Genomic DNA, 27,216 nt, shown 5'->3' with positions numbered 1-27,216 from the left:
TCCTCTTGCCCAAGAAGACGGACGTCACCACCGCCGATGGGTTTCGGCCCATAAGCCACCAGAACTGCACCCCTAAGCTTGCTGCTAAGATCCTGACGAACTGCCTCCAAGGTGCCATTCCCAGCCTCATCTCCGGCCTACAGACTAACTTCGTGAAGGGGAGCTCCATCACCAACAACTTCCTCTTTGCCTTCGTGCTCCTCCAATGTTCCCACAAGCGCGGTGCCTCGATGATTGCGCTCAATTTGGACTTCCGCGAGGTCTTCGACTCCGTCAATTGGGAGGTGCATGACCGCATCCTAGCTGCGTGGGGGTTCAGTGACCGGTGGCACGCGTGGATGAGCAGCCTTCTCTCCTCGGGGCGTACAGCAATCCTGCTCAACGGTGTCCCGGTTCCGTGGATTTCCTGCCGCCGCGACCTTCGGCAAGGTGATGCCCTCAGCACGTACCTTTTTATTATCGTTGCTCACCTTCTCTACCGGATGATCACCGACGCCGCCATCCCCGTGGTGCTCCGTCACCTGCAGGCGGATAACCTAAAATGCCCAGTCATCCAATACGTGGATGACACACTGATCCTCATCCGCGCTGAGGAGCCCTAGGTCCGCCGCCTCAAGTGCGTCCTTGACGAGTTTGCCGCCACGACTAGCTTGGCCATCAACTACGCCAAGGGCACCTGCATGCCCATCCACATCGCCGCGCCGCGCTACTTCTCCCTGTCCGGCATTTTGGTCTGCTCTGTTGAGAGCTTCCCCCAAACTTACCTGGGCCTCCCTTTCTCCAACGCCACGCTCCTGGCACGCGTCCTTGATGAGCTCACCATCCCCATTGAGCGGTGTATCCATGGTTGGCGGGTTCACCTCCTCAATCACAGCGGGCACCTCACACTGACTAATGCACTTATGTTGCTGAAGCCCGTGTACACCTTGGCCACAATCCGCCTGCCTAAATCTACGGTGGAGCGCATGGACAAGCTGCGGTGCGCCATGTTCTGGACCGGTGCCAGCCGTTGCACTGGTGATGACAGCCAAGTCGCCTAGACCATGGCATGCCATCTCAAGGATGAAGCTGGCCTCATCATCATCGACATTGAGCTACACAACACTTGCCTCCTCCTCAAGACCATCAACAAGCTGCTGGCAGGGCACAGCAACCCCTGGGCCAATTGGGCACCTACTGGGTGGTTGCCGGTGTCTCGCTAGGGAGCGGGGACTCGACTTCTTTCTAGTTCGACAACTGGTCAACCGCCGGTGCCCTCGCCAAGGCTCTACCGACGTTGTTTTCACACTACACCACACCTAACATCACGGTGGCAGCAGCATTCTGCACTAGCACGCAGGTGCTGCCCATGCAGGATCGAATGAGCGCCGCCGTTGCCAACGAACTCGCCGGCCTCTCGTCCTGGCTTGCCGGGCTCCGCCTAGAGGGAGCGCCGGACGCTCGCCATCTCCTCTGGGGAGTCAGAACACACCTTCCGATTTGGGGCAGTCTACTGGATGTTAAAGCAAGCTAGCTGCACCGTCCCCTTCGCTGATGTCAACTGGGCAAACTTTGCCCCCATCAAGTGCGCGTGTTCTTCTGGATCCTGCTTTTGCTTTGGGTCGTCTGGAAGAGTCGTAACCGCATGGTGTTCGACGGATGCAGTCAGGACCTCGCGACCATGGCAGCAGCTGTGGTCTCTTACCTTTGGCTCTGGATTGTCTGTGCCCCCCGCAGGCTGAACTGTGACCCGCTTAAATCCTGGTGCTCTGGCATTGCCATGTAGATCACCCCTGTGTAAAATACTCTCCCCTTCCCCTCTGTACCTCTCGATCGCGCCATGACGGTGATGTAAAACCCAAGTGGGCTTTGCCCAAATCAATTGAGTTCAGGTGGGCGATCTCCGCACCCCGTTGCCATCTAAAAAAATTGTAATTTGGAATGGAGAGAGTACAAAAGATGCCATCAGTCTCTGAAATGAAATTCTACCAACGATCTCCACTCCGATGACAGCGATTGGGCGATGGAGGAGGCCCGTCGCGATCACGCCAACTAGTACCCTTGTCGTCGACCTCACCCCGCAGCAGCGACTCGGGAGGTGGCCCGTCGCGTCGGTCTCCTCCATGGTTGCAACTCCGGGGAAAACTCCAGGCTTGCCCATCGCATTTGCGTTTCATGAGGCAGGTGAGCCATTCCACCCCGACTTTTCTGTAACCACCTCGCTTACTGAATGGATCCAGCTACTACTCTACTTGGAGGTAGTAGAAGTGGAAGCTGAGCGTTCCCATCGCCCTCTCGCAATCATACGCGCCATGGAGAGGTCGTTACGTATGCTTTGACAATAACTGAATTCTGAATCCGTGAGCTTACTTGTTTGCCGTGAACTTGCCTATTTTAGTACTCTATATAGACTCTCTAGTCCTCTGCTACCTTCTCAACCTTTCTTGGCCAGGTGTAGCAAAATCAGCGAACAGATGGCCCTTCCTACACAGCTGCAGTAGGAATAGAAATACCAACAGAACTCTGCGTGTCTCATGTGAAGTCCATTTTTCACCATCCAACTATCACCCCAGTTTGGTTTTGATCATCGAACCATAAAATCAGCAATGTTTCACCACCCAACTCTTAAAACCGTTCATATTTGACCATCGGACGGTTTTGGTGGGTGGTTTTGCTGACGTGGACACCATATGACAGTGGGGCCCACTTGTTAGTCCTCCTCTCTCCTCTCTCTCTTTCTTTTCTCGTCTCCCTCTCCTCTCTCTCTCTTTCTTCTCTCCTCTTCCCTCTGCCGACAGCTGCCAGCCCCCGCACCAGGATCTGGTGCCGCCACCGCTCCGGCCTTCAGCAATACCGCCGCCACCCTATGCCGCTGTCAGGCGCGTCCTCGACCTCATCCTCCCCGTTCCTCTGCGGCGGGGCGGGATGGCAGTGCCGGCGTAGGGCGGGACGAAAAGGTGTCCCCGCACGCCTGTGCCGTGACGAGAGTGGCAGCGGCTACGACACACTCGCTGACGTGGGCGCTGCCACGCCACCCTCTCACCGCGGTGCGGACGCTGGCGCTCGACGGGAGCAGCGGTCGGCTAGTGGCGCGCGCGATGTGGTGCGCGGCGAGGAGGAGGAGGAGGAGAAGGTTGAGGCACCGGTGCGACTCACGGGCCCACGAAGCATGCGGAGGCCGGTCTCTCGCGGCGCGACACCTCCCCCAAGGGCCACCGAAGTGAAACGTGAGGTGGTGGAGGAGGAGGAAGAGGAGACGTTGCTATAGCTGATGGCGCGCGGCAGACAAAGCTCGTGCGTGACGAAGTCCGCGGGGGCTAGGATTGGGGAGACATGGGGGACGGTGGTGGCTGGCGCAGGGGAGGCGCAAGGGCGGCCGAAGGCGCGGGGGATGGTCGGCGTAGGGAAGAAAAGAGAGAGAGGAGGAGGGCTGACAAGTGGGCCCCACCATCATGTGGCGTCCACGTCAGCAAAACCACCCACTAAAACCGTTCGATGGCCAGATATGAACGGTTTTAGGGGACGTTTGGTTACTCGAGCTAAAGTTTAGTCCGTGTCACATCGAATATTCGGAAGGTAATTAGTAGAACTAAATATAAGTTAATTATAAAACTAATTGCACAGATGGAGGCTAAACGGCGAGATGAATCTATTAAGCCTAATTAATCCATCATTAGCAAATATTTACTGTAGCAACACATTGTCAAATCATGAACTAATTAGGTTTAATATATTCATCTCGCCGTTTAGCCTCCATCTGTGCAATGGTTTTGTAAATGTCTATATTTAATACTCCTAATTAGTATCTAAACATTCGATATGACAGGTGCTAAAAATAAGCAACGTGAACCAAACGGGACCTTTGGATGACCAAAGATTCCTAATTTTGCGATTCGATGGTAAAAAATAAGCTAAGAGTTGGATGGCCAAAAATGTACTTCCCGAGTATTATACCAATCAATTATACATGGCTACTTTTAAAAAAATATAATTGTAGCCAATTTTAACGAGAGCCACACGCGCACGCTCGGTGCACACTGTTCATCGACAAGGAGACGCCTGTTCCCTAATTCCTAAGCTCTGGTTAATTTTTTTCTCCAAATGCAATCGCTAGAAAACAACGTGCAAGCAGACGACTGATTGGGTCCGGCGGACGGGAGCTCAAATGATTGGCCACATTCAGACACCGGCGCTACGCCGACAGCGACGCAGCCACGCCGGCGTTCTCATCAAACTGCACGCACGCCAAACATTCCAGCAGCAGAACAGACGGGATATGTTGCAGAGGATCACAATTCATTCAAGCAGATCTGTACACGTTCAGCTATGATCGTATAGCTTTTCTTTGTTATAGGAGCAGCAGAACTGTTTGCTGCTGCTGCTGCATCATTGATCATTTGCAGCTACACAAGAGCAGCAGTTTTTGCTGCCGCTGAACCCTTCGTGGCTACAGCTTGGTGACTAGCTCTTCCTATCGGCAGTAAGGTTACGTACAAGGCTGGCAATCGACAATCATAACTACAGGGGAAAATGTACAGCGTATACACAAGGTTGCGCGAGGCTGGCGTGGTGAGCTATTTACATGGAGCCGGCGAGGAATTTACGGGTGAGCTTCATCCCACTCTTTCCGGTTAAGGAGACCTGCAGTACCCAGTACGCCATCAGTAAGTTGTGCAAGCAGTAACATCTTACGAGCACACTTCAATTTGAGCAAGACTCAAGCGCATGGAGCATGAAAGGAACGAGTGCGAAGAAACAAATTTACAGCGTTTCTCCTACCAAGAGAATATCCTCATCGGTTCCAAAGGATTTGCGGGCCTCGTCTAAGCTCTTCATTGTCACCCTTTCGCGCTTCCTGAAAGAATCAACACGCAGCCTTATTACGCCCCTGACTGAGAATTAGCTGGTGTCTTGAGTCTTGACAATCATGCACAGATGTACATGAAGGGATGAAGCTCAAATCAGAAGGTGAAATCACTCGAGTTACACAGTTGTCATTTCAAGACAACTAATACTCCTTGACTCTATCAGTGAAATAGGCACAATCTGTTCGTTCAAAAAAAAAAATACTCCTTGACTCTTGTATTTCTGTATCCCAGAACAGCATGAGCTACTTCTAGTTATACAGAGTACATTAGCTATTCTCGTGGTTAGATGTACGTTTGTAAATTACCAGAGGGAAAAAATCAGAACCAAACTTTTAGAAAACACAAATGACTTCATCCAACATATATAGTTGCACATATACAAGCTGACACTCATTATCATGGAAGAGTATACTAAGTGAATATTACACACCTGGAACTGGCAGGATCCCTTATCTCAAATTCACAATCATCGGCATCATACCCGCAGATTATGACATAATGCCCTGCAAAGTGTAAACAAATTCACACAACTATACTAGTGAATTTGCAATATGATGACAAGAAGGAACATGGTGCTTGTAATCCAGATGAAGAAACAATCAAAACTATGGACACTGAAATGCATGTCAATGACCTCACAAAACCCTGGAAAATGCTCATTTTTGAAGAGAGAGTAAATGTTCCAAGAGGAGCATAAAATAACTCACCCATGTAATCTGAATCCTCATTGAGCTGTTGCACATCATGTACACCATTCATCCAAGACGAACTGCATTCCAAATTTCAGTTATTATTATATTCTGTCAGAGCCTCAAGTTTCGAATCAATATCGGACCATTTGTGTTTCTCAGTTGAACTCCAAAAGGTTTGGCGCTTGAAAATGAAAGTTAAATGATAAATCTTTGCTTAGTTTAATCCCCTATATGCCACTGAAATGACATTGAAGGGATTAAGAAAATTTAACTCAGCGGCCTTGAAGGGATGTTGGTTTCAGCAGCGGCAGATCTAGGATTCGAATTCAATTTTATCCAAGTGGCATATAAGAAATTTACACAAAAAAAATTAAGACCAAATTCAACTTTGTATATGACTTATGAAATTGAAAAAAAAAACAGAAAAAGAGTGAATAAAATGGAGGTATGTATCATCTTAGTAACCACAACAAAATAAAAACACTTACTTTAGCTTTGACTTATCCACTAATGCAATGGCAATGCAGTGCCCTGATAACAGTAGAAAGGCAATTTCATATGCGCTGATGGATCTGCACTGCAAAAAGGCACAAATTGAGAGAAAAAAAATTAAGTGCTGTGGGAAGTACATGTAGTACAGAGTTTTCATGTAGTTAGCTGCTGTGATCATACTTGAATACTAATTCCAGCATCAAGTGCCTTCCCGAATAGCTCATCGACCCGGTCGATGTCTTCTTCCAATTGCTCCTATCATCATTGACCATTTTAGAAACATTACTATTGTTAACTTCAGAAGAATGTGAACTAGAAGTTGGTAAGAACATGTACCCTATAGAAGGTTTCAGCAGAATATTGCGGATTTGCTCCAATAGTCACAGTAAAGAAAGAAAAGCTAACAGCAAATTTGTTTAACAGATACGCCAAGTCGACTGTCCAAACGCTGCAAACGAGAAAGCGTCAACACCATTAGTTCATCAAGGGTTTACCGTTCTTTTAATAGGTTGAAATATTAACACATTATAAATTCAGTTTCGGATATCCACAACACGTCAAATGTTCTTTAAGAATGGTACTGTGTTCATTTTGAATGAAACCATCATGCCTGTCTGTCTTCATGACTACTCTGGACCATATATTCCTTACAATCATCCAACCACCATCATTTTTAGCTTTGTGCTAATCCCTTTTAATGAACCGTGCATAGAACCAAATCAAACTATAACGGACGGGCATTTGTTTAGTAATTAGTACTGCTGCACAGCTAATCGTACTTAAGATTGTAATTATTCCAGTAGTGTTAGAGAGAGAACCTTGTGGTGCGGCAGAGCCTCTCGAGATCGGCAATGCCGTCGCAGCAATCGATCCCCAGCGTCCTGAGCACCATGAGCACGCAAGCGAGGCCGCAGTCCCAGGTGAAGGCCTGCTGCACATGTGGAACCTAGCACCACCAGAAGAAGGTCCAGAACAGGAATCAAATTTGTCAACACCCACCCAATAATGAGGAAAGCACATGTACACAGAAACGCAACAGTGAGGCTACTTAATTAGTCGAGAGAAAGGAGAGAAGCTCACATCGACGTAGTACGATCGGCGTGCTAGAGGAATCTGGCCGTCGGCGGACGGCGAGCCCGGCCCCTGCCCGCCGCCGTCGTCGTCGCCCGCCATCTTGAAGAGCTTCTCGGAGATGATGCAGAGGGGCCACATGACATCGTCAAACGCCCGCGGCAACGAAGCTCGATCGAGCGGGGGCTTCCCGCTCCCGCTCCCCCGGCTCTCTCAGAACCGGGCGAGGAAGAGGATCAGGCGAGCACGGCCGGCGACTGAACCTGGCAGACCCCTCCCTGTCCGAGACAGGAGGTGGGGAGGGAATAAGAGGAAGAGCAGCAGGTTGAGCACAGCAGGGCGCGCCTGGATGGGAGCGGAGCCGCGGTGGTGGCGGAACGGGCGATTGGGCGCGGCCGGCTTAACTGCCACCGGGCTGGACGGTGATTAAAACGGGCGAGAGGCCAGGGGGAGGCGACCGGCGCGCGCGGCGCCTTTAAGGGCACGCGGGGGCCTTCCAGAAACTGCTGCGTGTGGTGGTGGCGGTGCTATTTTTTTGTGCGCCTCGGCACTCTAGTCTGTGCTCTGCTGGGCTGCCGGTAGAAAGGAGGAGAAGGCGCGGGGCGGGCTGGGAGTTGGAGGGAAGCGACGCGGGGGCCGATCGAGGAGCGGGGAATGGATAGGGATTGGAGGAGGCGGAGGAGGATGCCGACGGGGAATTCGCTTTCGGCACCGCGACTCGGTGACGTGTAGCGTAGGCAGGCACGTACCCGTACGCATACAGATCTACGGCCTCCCCGCCCGGCTCGGCGGCTCCGCATGGCCAATTATGCGCGAGCCGACGCTGGATCAAGTGGCGCGCGCGCCGCGACGGGCTGCATTGACCGGCTCGACGACGAAAGGCCGCCGCCGCCGAGTTGTTGGCTGGCGCCGGTGGTGGGCCTGCCGTGCCGTCCGGGTTGGTAGCGAACGACGTCGATGTCAAGATTGTCGCCGATCGCCGTCGCGTCGCATGGTCCTGAGCTTTTTTTGCATCCACTCCAATGATGGCCAGCCTCCGAAAGCGCTGGGGCTCACGGCGGCGACGGCCGCCATGAAAATATCTCGTACCCGCCATGTCCATCTCTGCTTGATATCTTGGATCCCGCTCGACGTCGCTTGTAATTCGGTTGGAGTTGGATTATGGTGGTGGTGGTGGTCCTGGTGGACATAGGAGAGAAGACGCAACAAAAGCTCTTTTGCCACGTGCCTCCTGGTGATTGGTGGCTGGACACAACATTTGCCGTCCTGCCTAACTACAGCTGGTGATGCCTTTCTGCGGCAGCAGTCGATGGTTCTGACTTTTTGACAGTGATGCTCACGGATCGACGAGCGTTCGGCCGTACTTAAGTGGGCCGGTGGCCTGCTTCAAAGATAAAGTGGTACAGTTGCAGCCCAACATGTAGCGTTTCATAATGGGCTAAGAACGGCACAATCATCATCATACTCAAACAAAAAAGTCGTCGAACCACACAGCAGGCCCAATGTATATGGGCCGTGGAAACGAATCCCCCGGTGCAAGTGCAGGCCACGTGGTGTGTGCGGTGTTGTAGCTATCCAACTGACACCTTTGGCCCTCCAGCACGTGGTTAGCCTAGCCGAAGTTCACATGCATACGACATACCAGCCTATGTTCATCCCTTGTTGCTCGTCAAAGTGCAATGTGCTACTGATAGCACTAAAGCGGTAGACGAAAGGACGAGTCCTAGTAGACGAAAAAAGGATCTTGACTGAGACAACAGCATAGTACAGTACGCGTGGGGCATTTCAGAAATGTTTATCTTCTCAAAGCGCAAAGAAAAAAAAACACTCAGTCACACGAAGACCGTTAACCTAGGGCGTCAAAAAGCTTCCGTTCACGCAAACCGATCGGAGTTTCGCAACGCTCTCCGCCTCTTTCCCTCAGCCCGGAAGCAATCCCAAGTCCCAACCGTTCCACGACGCCCAAAAGAAACCGCGTGGAAGCCGTCGTGACTCTAGGACGGCACGTCCGTAGTCGCTGCTTCCATCCAAAAATACTAGCCGTCGTGACTCGTGCGCGCAGGCTAAACGACCTCACATGATTCTCATCCAACCCGACCCACCGGTCTGCTGCGCCCATGCCAGTTGCCAGCCGTTCAGGCACCGCGACGCGCATCCCTGCCGTGCCACCCGGAAGCCGATGGCAGGCACGGCACCGTGCAAAGATTCCACGCGCACGTCGCACCAAACGCTGGAGTGCACGGTGCACGCTGCGTTACCCCACCCCCACCGCAGACGGCCAGACGCCGCGCGTTCCGGCCGGCCGGAACGCGCGCGGCGAGACGTGCCCCGCGCCGCAATCCGCCGCTGTCCGTGTCCGGGTCCGGACCAGTTGTCCCGCCCGCTCGCCTGGCCGCGTCGGGCGTCGCGCTTTGCTTCGGCCCGAACGCTGCTGACGCGGACCCACCCACCACCTGCTCTCTCCTTTTATGCTCCTCTCTCGCTCGCATCGCCGCAGCGCTTTCCGATCGAGTTCATTCTGCCTCTGCCCCCACCACCCCCATTGGAAGAGCAGAGCAGGTGGGTAGCGAGGCCACTAGCGAGTGAGAAGCCGCACCGCAGCCCAGCCGCGCGAGCGAGGGTTCTGATCCGATGGCCGGCGCCGGGGCGGACGGGGAGCGCAGGATCGGGGTGGCGATGGACTACTCCGACAGCTCCAAGAAGGCGCTGGACTGGGCCATCGCCAACCTGCTCCGCCACGGGGACACCCTCGTCGTCGTCCACGTCCTGCACCACGGCGGGGAGGAGACCAAGCACACGCTCTGGGCCAAGTCCGGATCCCGTAAGCACTTGCCGGCTCCGAGATCTTAGTAAATCCGCGGTGTGGTTCTCCACTTCTCCATATGGCCTGGCTAGCTTGAACTGATGCGATTCTCCCCGCGTGTTTTGGTCCATCCCCCTGCAGCGCTGATCCCTCTCTCCGAGTTCCGGGAGCCCGAGGTGATGAAGAACTACGGCGTCAAGACAGACGCCGAGGTGCTCGACATGATCGACACGGCGGCGCGACAGAAGCAGGTGTGGGCCGATGGATGTTCCTGCCGCGCCTTTTTGCCGTGTTATTCGGTACTGCGTTCTTGATCAAGCGGGTGGGGATAACTGACGCTTGTACATTTCCGTGCTGATGATCAGCTCAAGGTGGTGGCCAAGCTGTACTGGGGCGACGCCAGGGAGAAGCTCTGCGATGGCGTCGAGGAGCTCAAGATCGACTCCCTTGTCATGGGTAGCCGCGGCCTCGGCCCGATCCAGAGGTATAATCCTAACACACTACTGCTGCTGTCGAAATGTTGCCACATCAAGAACCGAATGTGCTGTCCTGTTTGATAATGGAGTCCCTTGTTTCATCGCTTTAGATAATCAATCTTGTTTAGATAAGCAATAAAATTTGTTAGTATAATTTATTTGTTGCATCGCTCGATTGATAGGGACAGGCCACGTGCCAACTTACAGCACTTAAATTTACAGCGCTCCCAGTTCATTACGTCGTTCTGGGATGCCATTCAACGACAATGCTTATCTAGATTTCAGATTCTGTCTTCCGTTGAATCCAGTGATACGGGCCCGTTGTCGAGTTGCTAAAATTGCTAAACTTTAGTTGCTAAATTTTAGCAAAAGCTGTTTGGATACTCTTGCTAAAAGGTATTTAATAAGTTGTAGAAAGACCTATCTACCCTTATTAAAGGTGCGCAGGAGGGGAGAGACAAGCAATAAATGAGGGGTACAGGTTGTCCAGCCCACCTTTTAGCAAGTTTTAGCAACCAAAAACTTGCTAAAGTGCTAAACTTTAGCAACTCAACTTTAGCAAGTTTTAGCAAAGATGTTTGGCAGTTTAGCAGCTAAAAGTTGCTAAACTTTAGCAACTAAAGTTTAGCAAGGTGGAACCAAACACCCCTGAGGTGTGAGTACATTTCTTAATCAGAGAGGGGAACAAGCCGCAGCCTTGCGGCCTTTTTTTTTTTCCCTGAGCATTGACTTTCGACCTTTTAAACTTGCAAGAGGCAATGTGCTAGCCTCTCCTTGAGACATCCTAATATTGATTGCTTGGCATTTTTTATGGGGCCATGTGAAACTGCAGTTGATATTTAGAATTTTAAATGTTTCTACAATAGTTTGAGCATTGGAAGAACACACACTCATGATCGGGTCAACCACTGCTGTATTGTGCTGTTCGAGTTCATGTATGACAAGTGGGTAATTACTCCTTCCATTCCAAATTACAAGTCGTTCCAAGAATCTTGGAGAGTCAAAGCATTTCAAATTTGACCAAAATTATAGAGAAAATTATAAAGATTTATGACATCAAATAGTTTACTATGAAAATATAATTGATGAAGAATCTGATGATACTTAGTTAACATCATAAATACTATTATATTAGCATATAAATTTGGTCAAACTTGAGATACTTTGACTCTCTAAGATTCTTGAAATGACTTATAATTTGGGATGGAGGGAGTAGTTTATAGACATGTTGTGGAACTATGACTTTAGCTCAATATCTTCACTATATGATTTATGATTATGACAAGTGGGTACGTGTCTAAGGATGATCTGTATTGAGCATTAAACGCAGCAAATGTTTTTGCATTTCACCATAAGTAAATAAAGTACTCCACTCGAGATTAGAGATAGGTAGCCAAATCTTTAAAATGATATCTGATTTATTTCTTGTTTCCAACAAAACTGACCATTCCTGCCTTGCTACTGAATTTATACTTGAATGAACTGAAAAGGAGGACCTATGCAGCACCTCATGTACCCAATTCAATTTACACACAGCTCAATTATTTAGGTGCGACAAATCAGAATTGATTTACCATGACCATTTTTTTTTAAAAAAAAGAAATACCATGGCCATATTTCTCTCCACACTTTTACTGCATTTGTTGATATCTGACACTTCCAGTATTGTACATTGCTTTCCGTTCCTTTTGATGCAAACTTGTAAATGCTTTTATTGTACTCAGAACTTGATGCATGCAAATATAACCCAAAAGTTGTTAGCCTGTTTCATTTTCTTACGACTCTCTAATCTTGCGGTCGCTGCAGGATCCTCCTGGGAAGTGTGACCAACTACGTGCTGTCGAACGCATCGTGCCCTGTGACAGTCGTCAAGGGAAAGTAAGGAGCAGGCCAGCCTACCAGCGACATGGAGGATGCTAGCATGCAGTTTGTGTGGACTAAGCGCTACATGTGTCGGTGTTGTTGCTGAATTTGAATAAAGTATGAATCTTCTTTGTTTGTGATGTTGCAGCTTTCGCATATCCTCCTGACCTTGTCTGTCGTAGTCTGTGAACACTCAACACTCGGTAGATGCTAATGTGCTCGCTTGTGCACATCCCTTCTTATTTTAGATCGAATTTGATGCCTCATACCCTTTTTATGGTCGTTCGTTTGATCTGGCTGGCTATTTGGGTAGTCCAGTCAGTTTTGCATATCGTGATGCTTGATACCCTTCTTTCATCTTGGAACTCGTATTCGACCAAGCCAAAGCTCAAACGGGCGTGCATGTGCATTCGACGCTAGTTAAGCGCAAAGCAGACGCTCATTTTCCCCGTGCTCACGCGCACTGCCAACCATAGATTGTGCCCCTGTTGCCCACACCAACAATGGCCGCTACTTGGTTGTGGGCTTGTGGCCAGCACAGTGGCAACACTCCTCTGGAAAGTGGAAACCCATGCTACATCGCAATGCCGCTATGGCAAATGGCCCCATTTGCATCGTCATCGTGAGAAAAAGCCTTACAACCTTTCGGAACATGCCCTAGCAAACTCCTCCTAAATTGTAAATCGTTTTGATATTTCTATGCTCATAATTTTTGCTATACACTTAGATATACATTATGTCTAGATAAGCAAAAGTTATAAATCTAAAAATGATAAAGCGACCTACAATTTGGAACGGAAATTGCCATGGTTGCGTATACCATGATCTTGCGTATACCATGATCTTCATGGCTGGCTAGCGTGCAGTAATGAAACAATTACAAATGGTTTGGACAATTTCAAACTATCAGGACACGTCGGCAGCCTCCGACCAGCTTACATAGACCAAAAATGTTAGTAATAACTTGCCTCTCTATTAGTAGTGATATTTGAATCTCCACATGATAAATTTAGTTGCTAGATATTCTCGCTTAGTAGGTCCAAAACAGGCCCATAATGCATATTTATTCTAGATAAGCATAATCTAAACTAAAAAATGGTTGTAAAACACAATAATAAACTTACTAAAAGCTACAGTACAATTTCTGAGGCGGAAAAAACATTTTAACAGGCTGCCGTGTGGGCTCCTGACCCTACGCCCACCGGCTGTACAACGTTCCTGTACTGGCTTATTGGATGGCTACGATGAACCCAGGGCTCCACCTCCACGGAGGCCGGCCAAAGCTGTGATGTCCGTCGGATGTCTCAATCAACAAACCAAGCCGCGCGCCGGAGGTCAAAGCCAATCTACATCATCCCGATTCCCGCCTCCAAGCGAGCCTCAATTTTCCTTCCCGCGCGGCGCACCAAAATTCCCCTTCCACCGCTCCGCCGCGAAGCTCCCCACCCCGCCAGCGTCCCCTCGCCAAATCCGAATCCCCGGCGGCCCCAGTCCCCAGTCTGCTCAAACCCTAGCGGCTAGGGAAGCAGCAATCAGGCGCCGGCGGCGCGAGGAGGAGGATGTACGGGAGGCGCGCGTCGCAGCTGCTGAAGGAGATCGACTCCTCTGAGGCTGGCCAGCTAGCACCGTTCAACGTAATTCCCGCTTCTCTGAACTCACCTTTCTCTGAACTCACCTACAGTTACTGGTTCGGAATCAGAGCGATTGCTGCTTCTACCTCGTTTATTTTCGTGACAGGCTGCAATTTTGTTTGATCCGGTGCCTTAGGTGTCCCATGGGTGAAATGGCCATTAGACACTGTGTTTTATTCTCAATCGAAAGTGTTACTTGTGTAGTAGCACTTAAAAACCATAAATCATCAGATCAAATATCGACGTTCTTTTTCTGACAGCTGACTGATGTGCCTGCAATGCTATATCAAATTTGTGAGCTACTGAGTCAGTATCCATTTAGACTCTTGTCCCTTCTAAACGTGTCTGTTAGCATGTGCTACCCAAATTCTGGTAGAAAAATCCTTTTGCACCTGGTTTAATTCTCCATCAAGTTAGACCCTATCCATGCCAGGTCCCATAGGATCACTAAGAATTTCCATAAAGAAAATGATCACTGCATGTTTCATTGTATTCGTTATCATATTTGTTTTACTATGTGCATTTGACATGGATGTAAATAACTGTGTGTTATGAAATCTTCAGAAGGAAATTAGGGGTAGCAGCTGCAGCACTGTATACTTTTTTGAAAGAATTAGCATTGTATACTACCTTGCCATTATATTGTGCGCAAAAACTGAGTTAAAAGTATCTATAGTACTCTTCCATTATCAGAAGCAATGCAATTTTGATAGCCACAGTTCCTTTTAGTTTCTTTAATACCTAACTTTCAGTCTTTCAAAATGTGCAGAGTGACGTATTTGATCAGGTCATTAGAGAGTGCAATGAGCACAATTCACAGTTTCAATCATTGATCAGGTAATTGGTATCCTACTAGAATGTTGAGTTGTTGACCATCTTCATCCAACAGTAACCTGGTTGTTAGGCATTTCCAATGTACAATCTACTGATTTGCTCTGGCTTATGACAGGAAGATGGTGGAGCAAAACTTAGACATCGAGACAACTAGAAATGAGGACCACTATGGTGCAGCTATCCACCATCTTTCCCTGCTCCGTAACAAAAGATGCCTCATGGCCTACATGTACAAATCTAACAATTCACAGATGAGAAAATTTCTGTTTCTCTGTTTTATGCTGGTAGCACGTGCATAAAATTGATTTTGATTGTATTTTAGCTGACAACATTATGTCCAACTAGGTACAACCGAGCAGAAGTTATTCAGAGTTTTAGATGGAAAGTCGGCCCTGTGCTTCCTCATGATATTCAAGAAAAGCTCCATTTCTCAGAGAAAGAGTACTTCAAGAACCACTCTGCAGCCATTAAGTCATACATCTCAGAGATGGATATAGATTTGACAGTGGTATGGTATTTCTCTATACCTTATGCTTTCTTAGGGATGAGAATGAGGTAGATTCATCCAACTTTCTATACCTTTTTTATAGGACATGGTCCCTCCCAAGGATCCTTACATTCAGGTTCGGGTGCTGGAGGACATTGGCGAAGTATCTCTTGGCGACCATTCTGTATCATTGACCAAGAACTCACTCCATTTCCTAAGGCGCACAGATGCTGAACAATTTATATCACAGGTTTTCTCTCTGTTTCTTTGCGATCTGCTTCTATTGCTATCTCTTCTGCTAATAATATGATGCTGAACTTACTATAGGGTCTTATGGAAGAATTTCTGGAGTAGGGACAACATATGATGTATAATAGGTACCACTCTTTGCCTTTTATCTTATTAATTAAGATATACTTTCAGTAGTGTAATTCTGCTGTAATGTTTCATAGTTGCCCAAAGCTTACTTGTCTTAGATAAGTAAAGACATGATGGCTGCTGAATATTTTTCACTCGCACATATGCCTAGTTCAGCAGTCATTGCTATGCTAAGTGCATAGATATTCAGTTTGCGGTAGTGATAGGTACCAACTTTGAAGCATCTGTATTTGGACCTGCTTGTTAAACTGTACATGTTGGAACTGGTTATCTTGCAGGATGTGTGCTACCTCTTTGTTCAGTGCTGCTGCCTGATGGAACAAGCACCCTTATGATGCTTGCAGAGACTATGTGCAACAGTGGAAGGACATGTGTTATCTTGGTTGTGAAGGTACAAACTACAAAGTGCACATGATATTCTGTACCAGGGAGCTTCTAACTAGTTGTAGCTATGATTTCTTGGTCTAGATGAATGAGTCAAAGTTTACAACAGCTCTTTCCCAGTGTCAATTTTCTTTGTGTTGTATTTTTAACACAGTAAAATTTACCACTTTGTAGATTGTACAAGCAGTCTTAATAAAATTCATTGCCTCTGTTTATATGTGGATGTTTTTGTGTGATTATGTCAGTGTGACATCTAAGAAAGCCCGCGCTGACAACATTTTAATGCGTGCATTTTAGTTTTGCTTGACTTAGAAAATTTTCCTGTGCACCAGTTTGATTTACTTATTGCGCTCAATGTGCTACAGTTACAGTTCTCTCAGTTTGAATTCTAACTTGCTCTAGTCAGAAGCCACAACGCAGGCTCATTCCACCTTGTATCACACCACAAGTGGCCTTTCTGTCTTTGCTAGGAAGTGAGATTAGTGCAGTTCTTGCAGGAAAGTTTCTGCTTACTGGATTTATTTAAAGCTACACAGAACATCACTAAGCTAAGGTTGGTATCTTCTTTTAACCACTGCAAGTTTCGTGAGATGCTTTTATTCTTGGGAACTTGCAAACCAGCATGGCCATCTCAACACTAATTGATAGTTAGAGACTCTCTAGCTTGAAGATTGCTTTGCTAATTTTCATGAGGTTAAAACCATACGACATTGGTATGTGTGCAGTTTGTAGTATCCACAAACTTCAAATTTGAATTGCATCATTGCACAGTGCTTATTGATTGCATGCTTGTTTGAGAATGCAGTTACCATGTCTTAATTCCAGACCTAACTAACCTCTTAACTTCAAAATTGAGATTGCTAGCTGAAACATCTTCCCCAGTACATCACGCCTCATGTTTATTATAATACCCATGCAGAATTTTTTCTTTGGGGGGTGGGGGGGGGGGGGGGGGGGGGCATTAACCCATGCAGAACTTTTACATGCCCAAATCGTGCGGTGAAACTAAAAACATGAATTCGTGTGTTCGAAGTTATGGACATCAGACCGAAACGTCTTTGCTATGTTTACACGAGCTGCGTTTTTTAACCAAAATACAACAGATGCAGTGATCCTGCACGTGCTTAGTTGGCTTGTCAATGCAATGCTTTATCCTTTATAATGCTTTACACTTTGAGATCACCATGCTGTGTATTTGTGTTATGGTTACAAAAATGGTGAACAGATAAAGCTGCCCCTCTATCTGCTTTATCGTTTCCGAGATTCGCATGTGTCTTGCGTCTTTCCTTAGCCTACCCCCGAACAATCCGAACGTCTTTTTTCGCCTACAGCCTTTCCTCACTTTCTTGTTGTTTGATGTATTTATAAATGATGCTTTGAGCTATTTATAAAAGAGCACTTTTATTTCATACTCTGCTGTTTGCTTCTTCGGTGCTTGTTTTGTTTAAAACAGGATGGGACTGAACAAACTTCATAAAAAATTAAGAAAGAAACTACCTGTAGTACCTTGCACTTCAGTATTGCTGGCATAAGTAGGAACAGATCCTGAAACATTTCCCTTTTTTAGGACCAGTTCATCCTGCAACGTCATGTTATATTCAGTATTCTGGGAAGCTACGGCCAAACTGTGGTGGTCCACATCTTGCAATTCAAACTTAAAACGAACAGACCAACTATTCCGTATGTTTTCTGAAAGCAGAACTGGCACTTTATTTCATAATCTTTTCCCTCTTATGTTTTGGGTGGTTTGCAACGTTGTCCTTCGGTGTAACTAACTGGTAGGCCTTGGCACTGATGTGCTAGCATCCGCCGCCCCCTGCAGCACGCAAATTTGAGGATGGTCACTCGACATACAAAAAAGAAGGGCTTTGGATGATGGTTTTCATGCTTGTGATGGAATACTTCCAAGCGGTAGCATAGGCAAACAATGACAAAGACTACATGATAAGCCTAGGCACATTCAGTCTTATATTCAAGCCTTCCAAGTGAAGAATGTCTTTTCTCCAGCACTCAACAGATCACAAAATTTTTAGAACATCATTAGCATAAGATCTTAGCAGAACTGCAGAACCCATGTAGTTTGGGCTCGCAAGATGATTGGCCTAGGTTGATGCCGCCGTAGCGAAAAGACGAAATGGAACATCCTCCCGAGATCCCTAGCGGCTTTTCCTTGTCACTTGTCAGTCTCCCAACGGACGAGTCGGATTCCGGGCCAGCACTAGCAGGCCGCAGTTCGCCGACGGGCCCTCGCCGGCGACGCATCACTCCAACCCCGGGCGGGGCGCCGTGCCGCAACGCCCAGGAGTCGCGACAGGCGAGAGGTGACGAGCCGGTGACCCTGTGCCTGCGTGCCGCGCGTACGCTTTTGCCCTCGGGGCTCTCAAACCGTGGCAGTGTGGCTACTTCTCGTAGGGGCTCTCAAACCGCGACGGGCCCGTAGCCCCGTGTCTGCACCAGTACTGGTACGTACTCTCATGGAACATTCTTCTAGGCAGAGGGTCGTCTTCTCTTTGACATTCGGGGGTCGCTATCTTGGAGTTCTCGGATGGCCCAAGTGTTGATTCTCTTGTCTCCCGTCACTTCACGCTATGGCAGGGACTTTGACTTCCAGCGGAAAATACAAAAACTTGGCCATGGTGAGTGTACTACGGTACTACCTGACGGTCGAGACAGACTACTGAGTTTGGGGCAGCACAGTGTTTGAGTAAGAAATCTGATTTTTTTTTAAAAAAAAAGGGAAGACCCATCATTCAAATTGGATGGTATGTGCTAGGACTGCACCCACCGATCTGTATTCTGTAGTACTGTACCAGTAGGAACACGATCCCGGTTGATACTGTTTGCACAAAGACATCCTCTTGCTAATATCAGTACAGCATGAGAAGCCTCCTCGTATCAGTTAAAGCTGCTGCTTATCTGCCGACGGGCTGCCGAGCAAAGCTGATGCTTCCGTTCCGGGTGGGCCAAAGCGAGCATCATTTCCGCCCGTTGCTTGCGATCTTTGCTTCCGGTACAAGTGAGGCGCGCTCAAATGATCAATGAATGGTAATCCGGCCCAAGTGATCGAGCCCGGCGACGATTTTGAAGACGGTTGGTGCGAGAGGGGAGAGATCCTAATGATTCAGTACCACACCAATTGCTCTTGTTTGTGGGGGGAATTGGCCAGTTGGGGACCGGCGTGGGGGCGACGGACAGGGAACGACACGGGATGGATTTCCCAGGCGCCGGCAAAAGGAGATCCTGCCGCGGTTACCGAGTCAAAGCCTGCCTGACGTGCACTGGTGGTTGGCTACCAGACGCGTCCTAGCCCTATCCATCGCAGCCTTTTTCTCCGGCTCTCGTCTTTGTCTCGATCGGCGTTTTCAAACCCAGATTTTGAAAACCTCTGGCTCATCACGCTCGCTCGCCCGAAGAGCATCTCTGCTCCAAGGTTCTGGACTGCTCTAGTGCACGCTCAAATCGCTTTACTTCAGTTCTCTCTGCGATACAAATTACAAATTCATGTCAACTCTCAACGTATATCGAAAAGCAACTAACTGCGTGCGCTACTCCGTTGCGTGGACGTCACCGTTGAGTATGATACTGCTCGACTTGACCGTTTGATCGGCCACGTTCAACGCCATTAAACAAAACCCAGAACCTGTAACGAGGAATCATGCGTCGAACCTCAAACGGCCCTTTCGCCTCCTCGGAATTTCCATGGCTTGCAGACCCAGCAACCCCCACCCATCTCCCCTCCACATGACCACCACCTGCAGCTAGCGACAGCGTGCAACGGCACTACGGCAGGAGCCAGACAGCCAGTTCCATACGTAGAGACGACGCACCAGTGCGCCGCTACCAGACGGCCGGTCCCGGCGCGGCGTAGCTGCCACGCCGGAGCCGACCAACCCTGCAGCCTCCCTCTAACCGTTGGCCTGGACGCACCCCCCATGCGGCCATGCGGTCCTGACCTGCTGCCCCCTCCCGACGATACCCTCCTAAAGGAAAGACGGGGGGTGGCAACCTCCGTAGCCTGGTAGGAGAAGCCGACGGAAAAAGCCCACCAAGGAAACTCAAAACCCAACGGTCACTCCTCCCTCCCTCCTCCTCTCGCCTTTCGCTTCTTTTAAGCCTTTACTCCTCTCTCTTTCTCTCACCCTCACCGTCCCTCTCGTTGCCGCATCCACCCCACGAGGTTCCAGTCTTTCCGTGTTCCCCTCTCGCCGCACGCCACCACCCACAAGGCCACAAGCGTAGTCTCGCTGGTCGTGGTCACCGGCCGGCGCTGTCGATTTGTCTAGTCGAAGCCTCCGCTCAACGTAGTGAGGAAGCAGCTAGCATTGGTCGCCCGGGGAAGGATGGCGAGAGGTGGCGGAGCGGGAGAGGAGGAGGAGGGGAGGGCGGCGAGCGAGGAGGCGCTGACGGCGGACTCGGCGGACGAGGAGGGCCGTCGCGGGAGCAGCTCCAGCGCCAGCTCCGAGGCCGCCTCCAGCGTGTCATACACCTACACCCCGCCCGACGACTGGCAGAAGGTGGCCATCAAGACCTGCGTGTCGGCCGAAGTCGTCGTCGCCGCGCCCGGCGGCAAGGACGAGAAGCCGCCGCAGCGCAGCGGGGACGCCGCGGCCGACAAGCACAGCAGGGCCTCGGGTACGTGGCAAGCGAATCCTATCGTTTCGAGAGTGTGTAATCTACAGCGGTCGTCGATCGGTCTCACCGTCGTGCTGCATCCTAAATTTTCCAGAGATGGAGATGATGAAGGAGAGGTTCTCGAAGCTACTGCTGGGCGAGGACATGTCCGGCAGCGGCAAGGGCGTCTGCACCGCGCTCGCCATCTCCAACGCCATCACCAACCTCTGCGGTAAGTGACGCGATCCACTTTGCGAGGTTTGCAAATGCATTGGCGTTGTTGGTTGGTCGCTGCCCGGTTGCTTTCTTCGACGAGAATCACGATGGAGTTTTAATTAGCTCTTGCGTTATTTGCAGCGACGATATTCGGGCAGCTCTGGAGGCTGGAGCCGCTGCTGCCGGAGAAGAAGGCCATGTGGCGGCGGGAGATGGACTGGCTGCTCTGCGTCAGCGACCACATCGTCGAGCTCGTGCCCACATGGCAGACGTTCCCGGACGGGACTAGGCTGGAGGTAAACTACTCCTATGGACTAGTACTCGCTAATTAAATTGAGTACACTCCCAAACTTAAGAGTCTTCTGCATCGGTAGCAAAATCCGAGCAGTAACTAAATTGAGTACACTGCTCAACTAACTAATTGTAAGATTTCCGAATCTAGCTGTAATAAACGTGTAATTTTCCATGATCAAATCCTGTGTCCGGCCGACGTCCTATCTGAGTGCAATGAGCGCAAAATCTTGGGTGATTTTGAATCATAATTGTGCAGGACCGCGGCAAATAGCCATTAAATACGTACTTAGCCATTTGATACCTAATCTAGTGCATTCAAAGGGGTGGGATGTTCTGAGGTCCCAAGAGTAAAGAGCACATCAATGTGCTGCCCGTTTTGGTTGGTCACCTCTGCGTGTTTCATCAAACCAGCCAATTCAAATGCTTGATCATTCCTAGCTGCATCTGCTAATTAGTGTCCAGGATGTTGCTAATCCTATTTCTGTTCCCTTTTCTTGCTGCACTAATTGTATAGTAATCTGGGTTAGTTTGTAGTGTAATCTAACGTCCACCTGAACATTGCAATATGCAGTTCTATATCTGAAGACAGTTTTTAAAAAACTCTGAAGACAAAAACAATAATTTTCACGCGAGCAGTGTAAGCTGATTACCACTTGTGGGCTGCCATTTTTTCAGATCATGACAAGCAGGCCACGGTCTGATCTGTACATCAACCTGCCAGCGCTCCGGAAGCTAGACAACATGCTCCTCGTGAGTTCATAGTTTACTATCCTCATGTTCTCCAAATGCTTCTGAAAAACGAGGAACATTTCCTGACTGACTGACTGACAAGCCTCTGCTTCCAGGAAATCCTGGAGGGATTCAGGGACGCCGAATTCTGGTACGTGGACCAGGGCATCTGCGCGCCGGACTGCGACGGCTCCGCGTCGTTCAGGAGGACGTTCCACCGCCGCGACGACAAGTGGTGGCTCCCGGTGCCCCGCGTGCCCCACGGCGGCCTCTGCGAGGCCACGCGGCGGCAGGTCGAGCATCGCCGCGACTGCGCCAACCAGATCCTCAAGGCCGCCATGGCCATCAACAGCAACGCCTTGGCCGAGATGGACGTGCCCGACTCCTACCTCGACTCCCTGCCAAAGGTTCAGACTTCGGAGCCCAGAAATGTCACGATGTCTGAACATTTTCTCGTACGCACTGTCGGTGTGGTGTGCTTTCATTCTGACACGATGCTTTCTCTGATCAACGTTGGACGTGTCAGAACGGGCGCGCGACGCTGGGCGACGTCATCTACCGGTACATCACCTCGGACCAGTTCTCCCCGGACTGCCTCCTCGACTGCCTCGACCTGTCGTCGGAGTACCAGGCGCTGGAGATCGCCAACCGCGTCGAGGCCTCTGTCTACGTGTGGCGCCGGAGGGGCGGCGCTGCCGGGAAGCCGGCGAGCCGCGCCGGTACCAAGTTGTCGTGGGGCATCGTCAAGGACATGATCATGGACACGGAGAAGCGGGACCTGCTCGCTGAGCGCGCCGAGGGCCTCCTGATATCCCTGAAGCAGAGGTTCCCCGGGCTCACGCAGACGAGCCTGGACATGAGCAAGATCCAGTACAACAAGGTTCGTCGTGTCTTTCAGAATCCGTTGAAATGGTAATTCAGCGGATAGCTGACTGAACATTTTCCTCTCTCATGTTCTTCAGGACGTGGGGAAATCGATTCTTGAGAGCTACTCGAGGGTTCTGGAGAGCCTGGCCTCCAACATCATCGCACGGATCGACGACCTGCTCAACGTCGACGAGCTGAGCAAGCAATCAGACCACCTCCCCGCTGGCGGCGCGGACGGGAAGATCGTCTGCAAGAACAGCAGCAGCAAGGCCACCACGGTGGTGCCCGCCTCGGGCACGCCGTACGCGACGGCGTACGCCACGCCGAGCTTCTCACCGGCGCAGCTGTCCAGCCCGTCCAAGATCGGCAGGGCCCTGCTGGTCGACCGCCGGTCATACCACAGTAAGGGGCCCGGAGCCAAGAGAGCAACGATGCCCAAGGCTGACCACGCCGGCGTGGAGGTGGTCAAGGGGATGTTGCTCGGCAGCGCCGTGTTCGACATCCCGACGACGGCTGTCGCAGCAGAGCTGTGAAGATCCAGGGCACACGCTGGTTTCAGATGTGTATACTCATTACCTCGTGTCAGCGTCACCGATGCGCTGGCCAGATTTGTTGATGCGTGGTGTTACTCGTAGTATTTAGGCACCTGAGGCGATTTCTCTTGCCGTTTGCCGCCCTCCGTTTGTAATGCTTTTTGGCACGGTTTCATGTTAGTTCTACAAGTTTTTGTATGCTATCCGATATTTCTATCCGATGGAGTATAAGACAGTTTCTATCCGATGTTCATCGGTTCGGATCCAAGGACCGCGCCGTCGCGAGACAAGTAGCCAACTGGGGCTAAAAAATGGTTCTACCGAAGTACCGATGGGGCTCTTGGGAGATTGACAGCTTGGTACAATGAGATTTGGTACTGATAAGTAGCCAACCAAAAATTTGGCACCTTAAACTTATCCAAGGTTTTTTAGCCAACCAAAGACTTTCACAAATACAACAGAGCTTTTATTCAATGTTTTTTTTATAAGCTCCAATGTTGTTGTTGATCGGGGTCAAAGCGCAGCCTCGCAGTCCCAGGGCAATGTCGCATTGGCGCTCCTGGTCAGGTCCGGTCGGGAACTGGGACAGAGGACGACGACGACGGGCTAATGAAACACATAAGGCAGAGTACAACACCGGCCCAGTTCCGAGCATCCGATCCACTAACTCCGACGTGGGCTATATACAACAGTTCCTTCAACTGAAAAGCCCAAGAGAGAAACCTCCTCAGCCAGTATGCAGCCCACATAATCGCTGCGCCCCCGTGAGATGAAATTTGCAGGAGAAAACCCTCGCCAAACTTGGAGCAATAGTTTAGGAACAGGGGTATGTACAATCCAAATCATTTTGAAACATAGCAGGAACAAAGACACACACACAGACATAGTACATGTAGCAGGTGATCCTGCGAGCTGCGACTCTTTGGCAACTGCTTATGAAACTACTCCCTGCTGACCTAACAGTCCATTAGTAGTTTCAGTACTGCACCTAAACCACAAGAACACAAAGGCAAAAGGGAACTGAAAAGGACACGGCCTACACCCACATCTGTCCAGGTGAGATGATGCATCTAAATACTGCCTCCACCGACAAGACGGATGTAGTCCCGACGCCAACTCCCAACTATGATTTTTGATGCCTGACGGCTCAGTATCAACAGTTCCAACACTACAACAAGCGCTACTCCTTTTATTCCTGAAAAAGAAGAAGGGAAAATGATGTGAATAAGAGGATGAAGCCAATGACAAGGCATCATACGTAACAAGTCTAGCAGGTTTCTACTGATCATAGCTAGTACTGGTTACCAAATACTCCGTAGTTCGCTGTTCTGGATAGCTTAAGCTCCCATGTATCATTGTCAGCCTTATACATTATCACCGGTATATGTACTTTTTAGATACCTTTTATCATGAATTCATAGTGTTTTTCTATATTTTAGAAATGACTTATCTGACAAACTATGCAAGTTCATAAAACATTTTATTCTTGGGGAGTAACCTTTGTCACAACCTCATATCATGGTAAGAACGAAGCAAAAATGCCAAAACATTACATTATGCCGATTGCCTGGACTTCTTAGGAACAGTATTTCCTAATTTTGGATAGATCAAAACACTCCTCTGCTAGTGTTTCCTTGAAAGGTAACACTTCCCGGCATCTTAATTATATGATAAAACGCTTTCTACAGGTGCAACACTCCTGAATAATTGTGACCTATCATGATGGTGTGCTAGGCTTGGAGAAAAGACTGGTGGTGATGTGATCTGTTCGAGTTAATTGAAGTTTATTACACTTCATGACAGCTAACAGTTGTCTTACAGCCATCATTGTCAGCCCCCACTATTATGCAATCATGTGTAGGTTCGACAACTAACAAGTAATTCTTATACAGACTAGTGATTATTTTAGAATGGAACTAGAATAATGACACAAACATAAAATAAAGATATGCTTTGAAGTTATTGAGACTTGTATAGGACACCGACACTGAATAGATGAACAAGGGAAGTATCCCTAGAGACAAAAAAAAAAAGATTGAATGAAACTTAGTTACCATATCACATCTTGCTTGTCCCATGATTAGGTTCAGCAAGATGTTAAAGACCAACAATCTATCGTTTTCAAACAGTTGTTGAGTTCGAAGCATATAGTCTAAGCTAACACTAAGTGATGGAAATCGCAAATTGGAAAATATGGAGTGTGTTTTCTGTGGTATACCTTTGTTCACAAAAGGAGAGCCCACAGGAGGTTATTCAGTAATAAAGTGAACCTGAAAGTGCAACCTAGTCAGTGCATACACATTCATCTACTCAAGATAATGTACAAATTAGCGCACAACCGTGCCATACCTTGCCACCAATCGCCTCTAGTAGCAGAGCCATCTGGATTGTCCTCTTTATACTGGATTCAACATGCAAAATAGATATTAAACATAAGTGATCTAAGCTATCTGTACAATTATATAAAAATAACTGCATACATTTCTTGGTGGTTCATTGGCAGGTTGCTTCTGTTGAGAGCTACTGTAGAACTCCCGACCACCGTAATGCACGGATGAGCCAAAATAAGGGGATTCTGATGACTCATTTGGATAGGCATGTTTTCCATCCTTGTATGTAGTGCGGCCATGAGATTTGCTATCTGGAGCACGAATTAAACTTCCACAGTTACATTAATGCCCAAGATCGCTAAGATGATTAACAAACAGGTTTAAAGATTGTTTTACATATGAACTGAATCTAAATCGAGTAGCAATATCAAATTGACAGGAATGCACAGAACTACCTGTGATGCTACTGCCATTCTGCCCTCTAGAACTCTGCTTGTTCAGCATCGCGTACAAGTCCGTCTGCTTTGCGTCTTTTGCGTTCCCCTAGAAGGTAAAACCAAGAACAACAATGTCAACGGCCAAATAGGATTTTGCTTAGCCCTACAACTCCTCCAAAATCAAAATTAAAACTAACATGAGAAAACCGACACTATAACAGATAAAGCAAATCGCACCACCAGTTCACCAATCACCACAAACGGCGAGATCGAAACAATCCTTAAAACTGACACCACATGGGTCCGAAAGACGGCGTGATAGAGACGGTACCGCAGGAGACGAGGAGAAGACGGCGCTGAAGTACCCGTTAGCCGGCGGCGGCGCGGCTCCGGCTCCGGCAGCGGCGGCGGCGGAAGCGGCCGACTTCTTCTTGGCCTCCATGTCGACTCGCCTTCCTGCGTCAGCGGCTTCGGGAGATGGGCCTAGACTCTGGAGAGGGGATGGGAGCCGTGAACACAGCAGGAGGAGAAAGATAGGGCACGTGAAGTGGTCGTTACAGGCGGCGGCGCGGGGGAAGCAGTTGGTGGTTCGCCTCGTGGCGTCCTGCTCCGGCCAACATCTGTGCCGGCATTTAAAGGCGTCGACGGAGCGCCCCGGTTTCGGTATTTCCGTGATCCGGAGGGGGCTGGACGAGGAACATGTGTTTTGCGCCTTTGCTCCATGCCCCCTGCCCACCAGCGAATTTACAGGGATAGGCGCCATAAAGGATTAGTTTCTTTTACTCCAACTCTGCCCGCCAACCACCTTGAGTTATAGAATCATTTGTTCGGTAAATAACACAAGGATGGCATAAATGGTTAATGGATAAATGCGAATCTAATAAGATAGCTGCAAAACTTAACTCAAGATTTGTCCGGATGCCATAACACAAACATTTTTTTAATGTCTGTCCCTGAACGTAGCATGAAAAGCCTTACGTAAAAGCTCGTCTAAAATGCAACTACTAGTAATATACAATTAACAACCACATGATGGTAGGACACTTGTCGTGGCGTAGGCATGTTTGATTAATTATATTCATCAACAATGAAGATTTTGAATACCGTACATGATATTCCCTCCGCTCCAAATTACAGGTCGTTTTGGCTTTTCTAAGTTTATAGATTTTGCTATGCACTTAGATAGTCTAAGTGTATAGTAAAATTTATAAATCTAGAAAAACCAAAACAAACTATAATTT

The 27,216-nt window shown here is 48.9% G+C and overlaps 5 protein-coding genes across 6 annotated transcripts; 3 read left to right on the top strand and 2 right to left on the bottom strand.

The window, feature by feature from the left end:
- Nucleotides 1–4,256: 4,256 nt before the first annotated feature.
- Nucleotides 4,257–7,717, bottom strand: LOC117850787 (guanylyl cyclase 1). Its single transcript, XM_034732654.2, has 9 exons — nt 7,112–7,717; nt 6,850–6,977; nt 6,368–6,479; nt 6,212–6,286; nt 6,028–6,116; nt 5,555–5,616; nt 5,278–5,350; nt 4,759–4,834; nt 4,257–4,620 (listed from the first exon to the last, which is right to left on the bottom strand). The coding sequence occupies exons 1-9, from the start codon at nt 7,241–7,243 to the stop codon at nt 4,558–4,560; spliced, it is 810 nt and encodes a 269-aa protein (XP_034588545.1). The 5' UTR covers nt 7,244–7,717; the 3' UTR covers nt 4,257–4,557.
- Nucleotides 7,718–9,580: 1,863 nt separating this feature from the next.
- Nucleotides 9,581–12,510, top strand: LOC117846947 (universal stress protein PHOS32). The gene is made up of 4 exons (XM_034728073.1): nt 9,581–9,923; nt 10,047–10,156; nt 10,271–10,389; nt 12,188–12,510. The coding sequence occupies exons 1-4, from the start codon at nt 9,734–9,736 to the stop codon at nt 12,261–12,263; spliced, it is 495 nt and encodes a 164-aa protein (XP_034583964.1). The 5' UTR covers nt 9,581–9,733; the 3' UTR covers nt 12,264–12,510.
- Nucleotides 12,511–13,327: 817 nt separating this feature from the next.
- On the top strand, nt 13,328–16,173 carry LOC117847559 (uncharacterized). Its single transcript, XM_034728782.2, has 7 exons — nt 13,328–13,878; nt 14,645–14,712; nt 14,825–14,938; nt 15,055–15,217; nt 15,300–15,446; nt 15,524–15,573; nt 15,853–16,173. Exons 1-6 carry the CDS (start codon nt 13,804–13,806, stop codon nt 15,548–15,550), a joined length of 594 nt encoding a protein of 197 aa, XP_034584673.1. The 5' UTR covers nt 13,328–13,803; the 3' UTR covers nt 15,551–15,573; nt 15,853–16,173.
- A 3,626-nt stretch (nt 16,174–19,799) lies between these two features.
- On the top strand, nt 19,800–23,455 carry LOC117848810 (rop guanine nucleotide exchange factor 7). Its single transcript, XM_034730360.2, has 7 exons — nt 19,800–20,590; nt 20,685–20,801; nt 20,927–21,081; nt 21,755–21,829; nt 21,925–22,215; nt 22,335–22,688; nt 22,771–23,455. Exons 1-7 carry the CDS (start codon nt 20,299–20,301, stop codon nt 23,206–23,208), a joined length of 1,722 nt encoding a protein of 573 aa, XP_034586251.1. The 5' UTR covers nt 19,800–20,298; the 3' UTR covers nt 23,209–23,455.
- Nucleotides 23,456–24,037: 582 nt separating this feature from the next.
- On the bottom strand, nt 24,038–26,593 carry LOC117848811 (uncharacterized). 2 transcript variants are annotated; one of them, XM_034730361.2, is made up of 6 exons: nt 26,307–26,591; nt 25,994–26,081; nt 25,689–25,849; nt 25,558–25,609; nt 25,427–25,478; nt 24,038–24,403 (listed from the first exon to the last, which is right to left on the bottom strand). In XM_034730361.2, exons 1-5 carry the CDS (start codon nt 26,415–26,417, stop codon nt 25,462–25,464), a joined length of 429 nt encoding a protein of 142 aa, XP_034586252.1. In that variant the 5' UTR covers nt 26,418–26,591; the 3' UTR covers nt 24,038–24,403; nt 25,427–25,461. The 2 variants fall into 2 exon arrangements, with proteins under 2 accessions (XP_034586252.1, XP_072148850.1); XM_072292749.1 differs by lacking the exon at nt 24,038–24,403 and having other exon boundaries at nt 25,422–25,478; nt 26,307–26,593.
- Between the last annotated feature and the right edge of the window lie 623 nt (nt 26,594–27,216).

The sequence above is a fragment of the Setaria viridis genome, chromosome 3 (assembly GCF_005286985.2).
Source record: "Setaria viridis chromosome 3, Setaria_viridis_v4.0, whole genome shotgun sequence".
Lineage (NCBI taxonomy): Eukaryota > Viridiplantae > Streptophyta > Magnoliopsida > Poales > Poaceae > Setaria > Setaria viridis.
This window is presented reverse-complemented; position numbering and strand designations above follow the sequence as displayed.

What these genes read in the sequence shown, in the direction of transcription:
- LOC117850787 (XM_034732654.2), bottom strand. Translation starts at nt 7,243, where the DNA reads ATGTGGCCCCTCTGCATCATCTCCGAGAAGCTCTTCAAGATGGCGGGC. An exon ending in GCCGATCGTACTACGTCGAT is followed by an intron (nt 6,978 to 7,111) that starts GTGAGCTTCTCT and finishes TGGTGGTGCTAG; the next exon opens with GTTCCACATGTGCAGCAGGC. An exon ending in CTGCTGAAACCTTCTATAGG is followed by an intron (nt 6,287 to 6,367) that starts GTACATGTTCTT and finishes CAATGATGATAG; the next exon opens with GAGCAATTGGAAGAAGACAT.
- LOC117848811 (XM_072292749.1), bottom strand. Translation starts at nt 26,417, where the DNA reads ATGGAGGCCAAGAAGAAGTCGGCCGCTTCCGCCGCCGCCGCTGCCGGA. An exon ending in GAATGGCAGTAGCATCACAG is followed by an intron (nt 25,850 to 25,993) that starts GTAGTTCTGTGC and finishes TTCGTGCTCCAG; the next exon opens with ATAGCAAATCTCATGGCCGC. An exon ending in CCAATGAACCACCAAGAAAT is followed by an intron (nt 25,610 to 25,688) that starts GTATGCAGTTAT and finishes TGTTGAATCCAG; the next exon opens with TATAAAGAGGACAATCCAGA.
- LOC117847559 (XM_034728782.2), top strand. Translation starts at nt 13,804, where the DNA reads ATGTACGGGAGGCGCGCGTCGCAGCTGCTGAAGGAGATCGACTCCTCT. An exon ending in AGATGCCTCATGGCCTACAT is followed by an intron (nt 14,939 to 15,054) that starts GTACAAATCTAA and finishes ATGTCCAACTAG; the next exon opens with GTACAACCGAGCAGAAGTTA. An exon ending in TGGATATAGATTTGACAGTG is followed by an intron (nt 15,218 to 15,299) that starts GTATGGTATTTC and finishes CCTTTTTTATAG; the next exon opens with GACATGGTCCCTCCCAAGGA.
- LOC117846947 (XM_034728073.1), top strand. Translation starts at nt 9,734, where the DNA reads ATGGCCGGCGCCGGGGCGGACGGGGAGCGCAGGATCGGGGTGGCGATG. An exon ending in CTGGGCCAAGTCCGGATCCC is followed by an intron (nt 9,924 to 10,046) that starts GTAAGCACTTGC and finishes ATCCCCCTGCAG; the next exon opens with CGCTGATCCCTCTCTCCGAG. An exon ending in GGCCTCGGCCCGATCCAGAG is followed by an intron (nt 10,390 to 12,187) that starts GTATAATCCTAA and finishes CGGTCGCTGCAG; the next exon opens with GATCCTCCTGGGAAGTGTGA.
- LOC117848810 (XM_034730360.2), top strand. Translation starts at nt 20,299, where the DNA reads ATGGCGAGAGGTGGCGGAGCGGGAGAGGAGGAGGAGGGGAGGGCGGCG. An exon ending in CAAGCACAGCAGGGCCTCGG is followed by an intron (nt 20,591 to 20,684) that starts GTACGTGGCAAG and finishes TAAATTTTCCAG; the next exon opens with AGATGGAGATGATGAAGGAG. An exon ending in AGCTAGACAACATGCTCCTC is followed by an intron (nt 21,830 to 21,924) that starts GTGAGTTCATAG and finishes CTCTGCTTCCAG; the next exon opens with GAAATCCTGGAGGGATTCAG.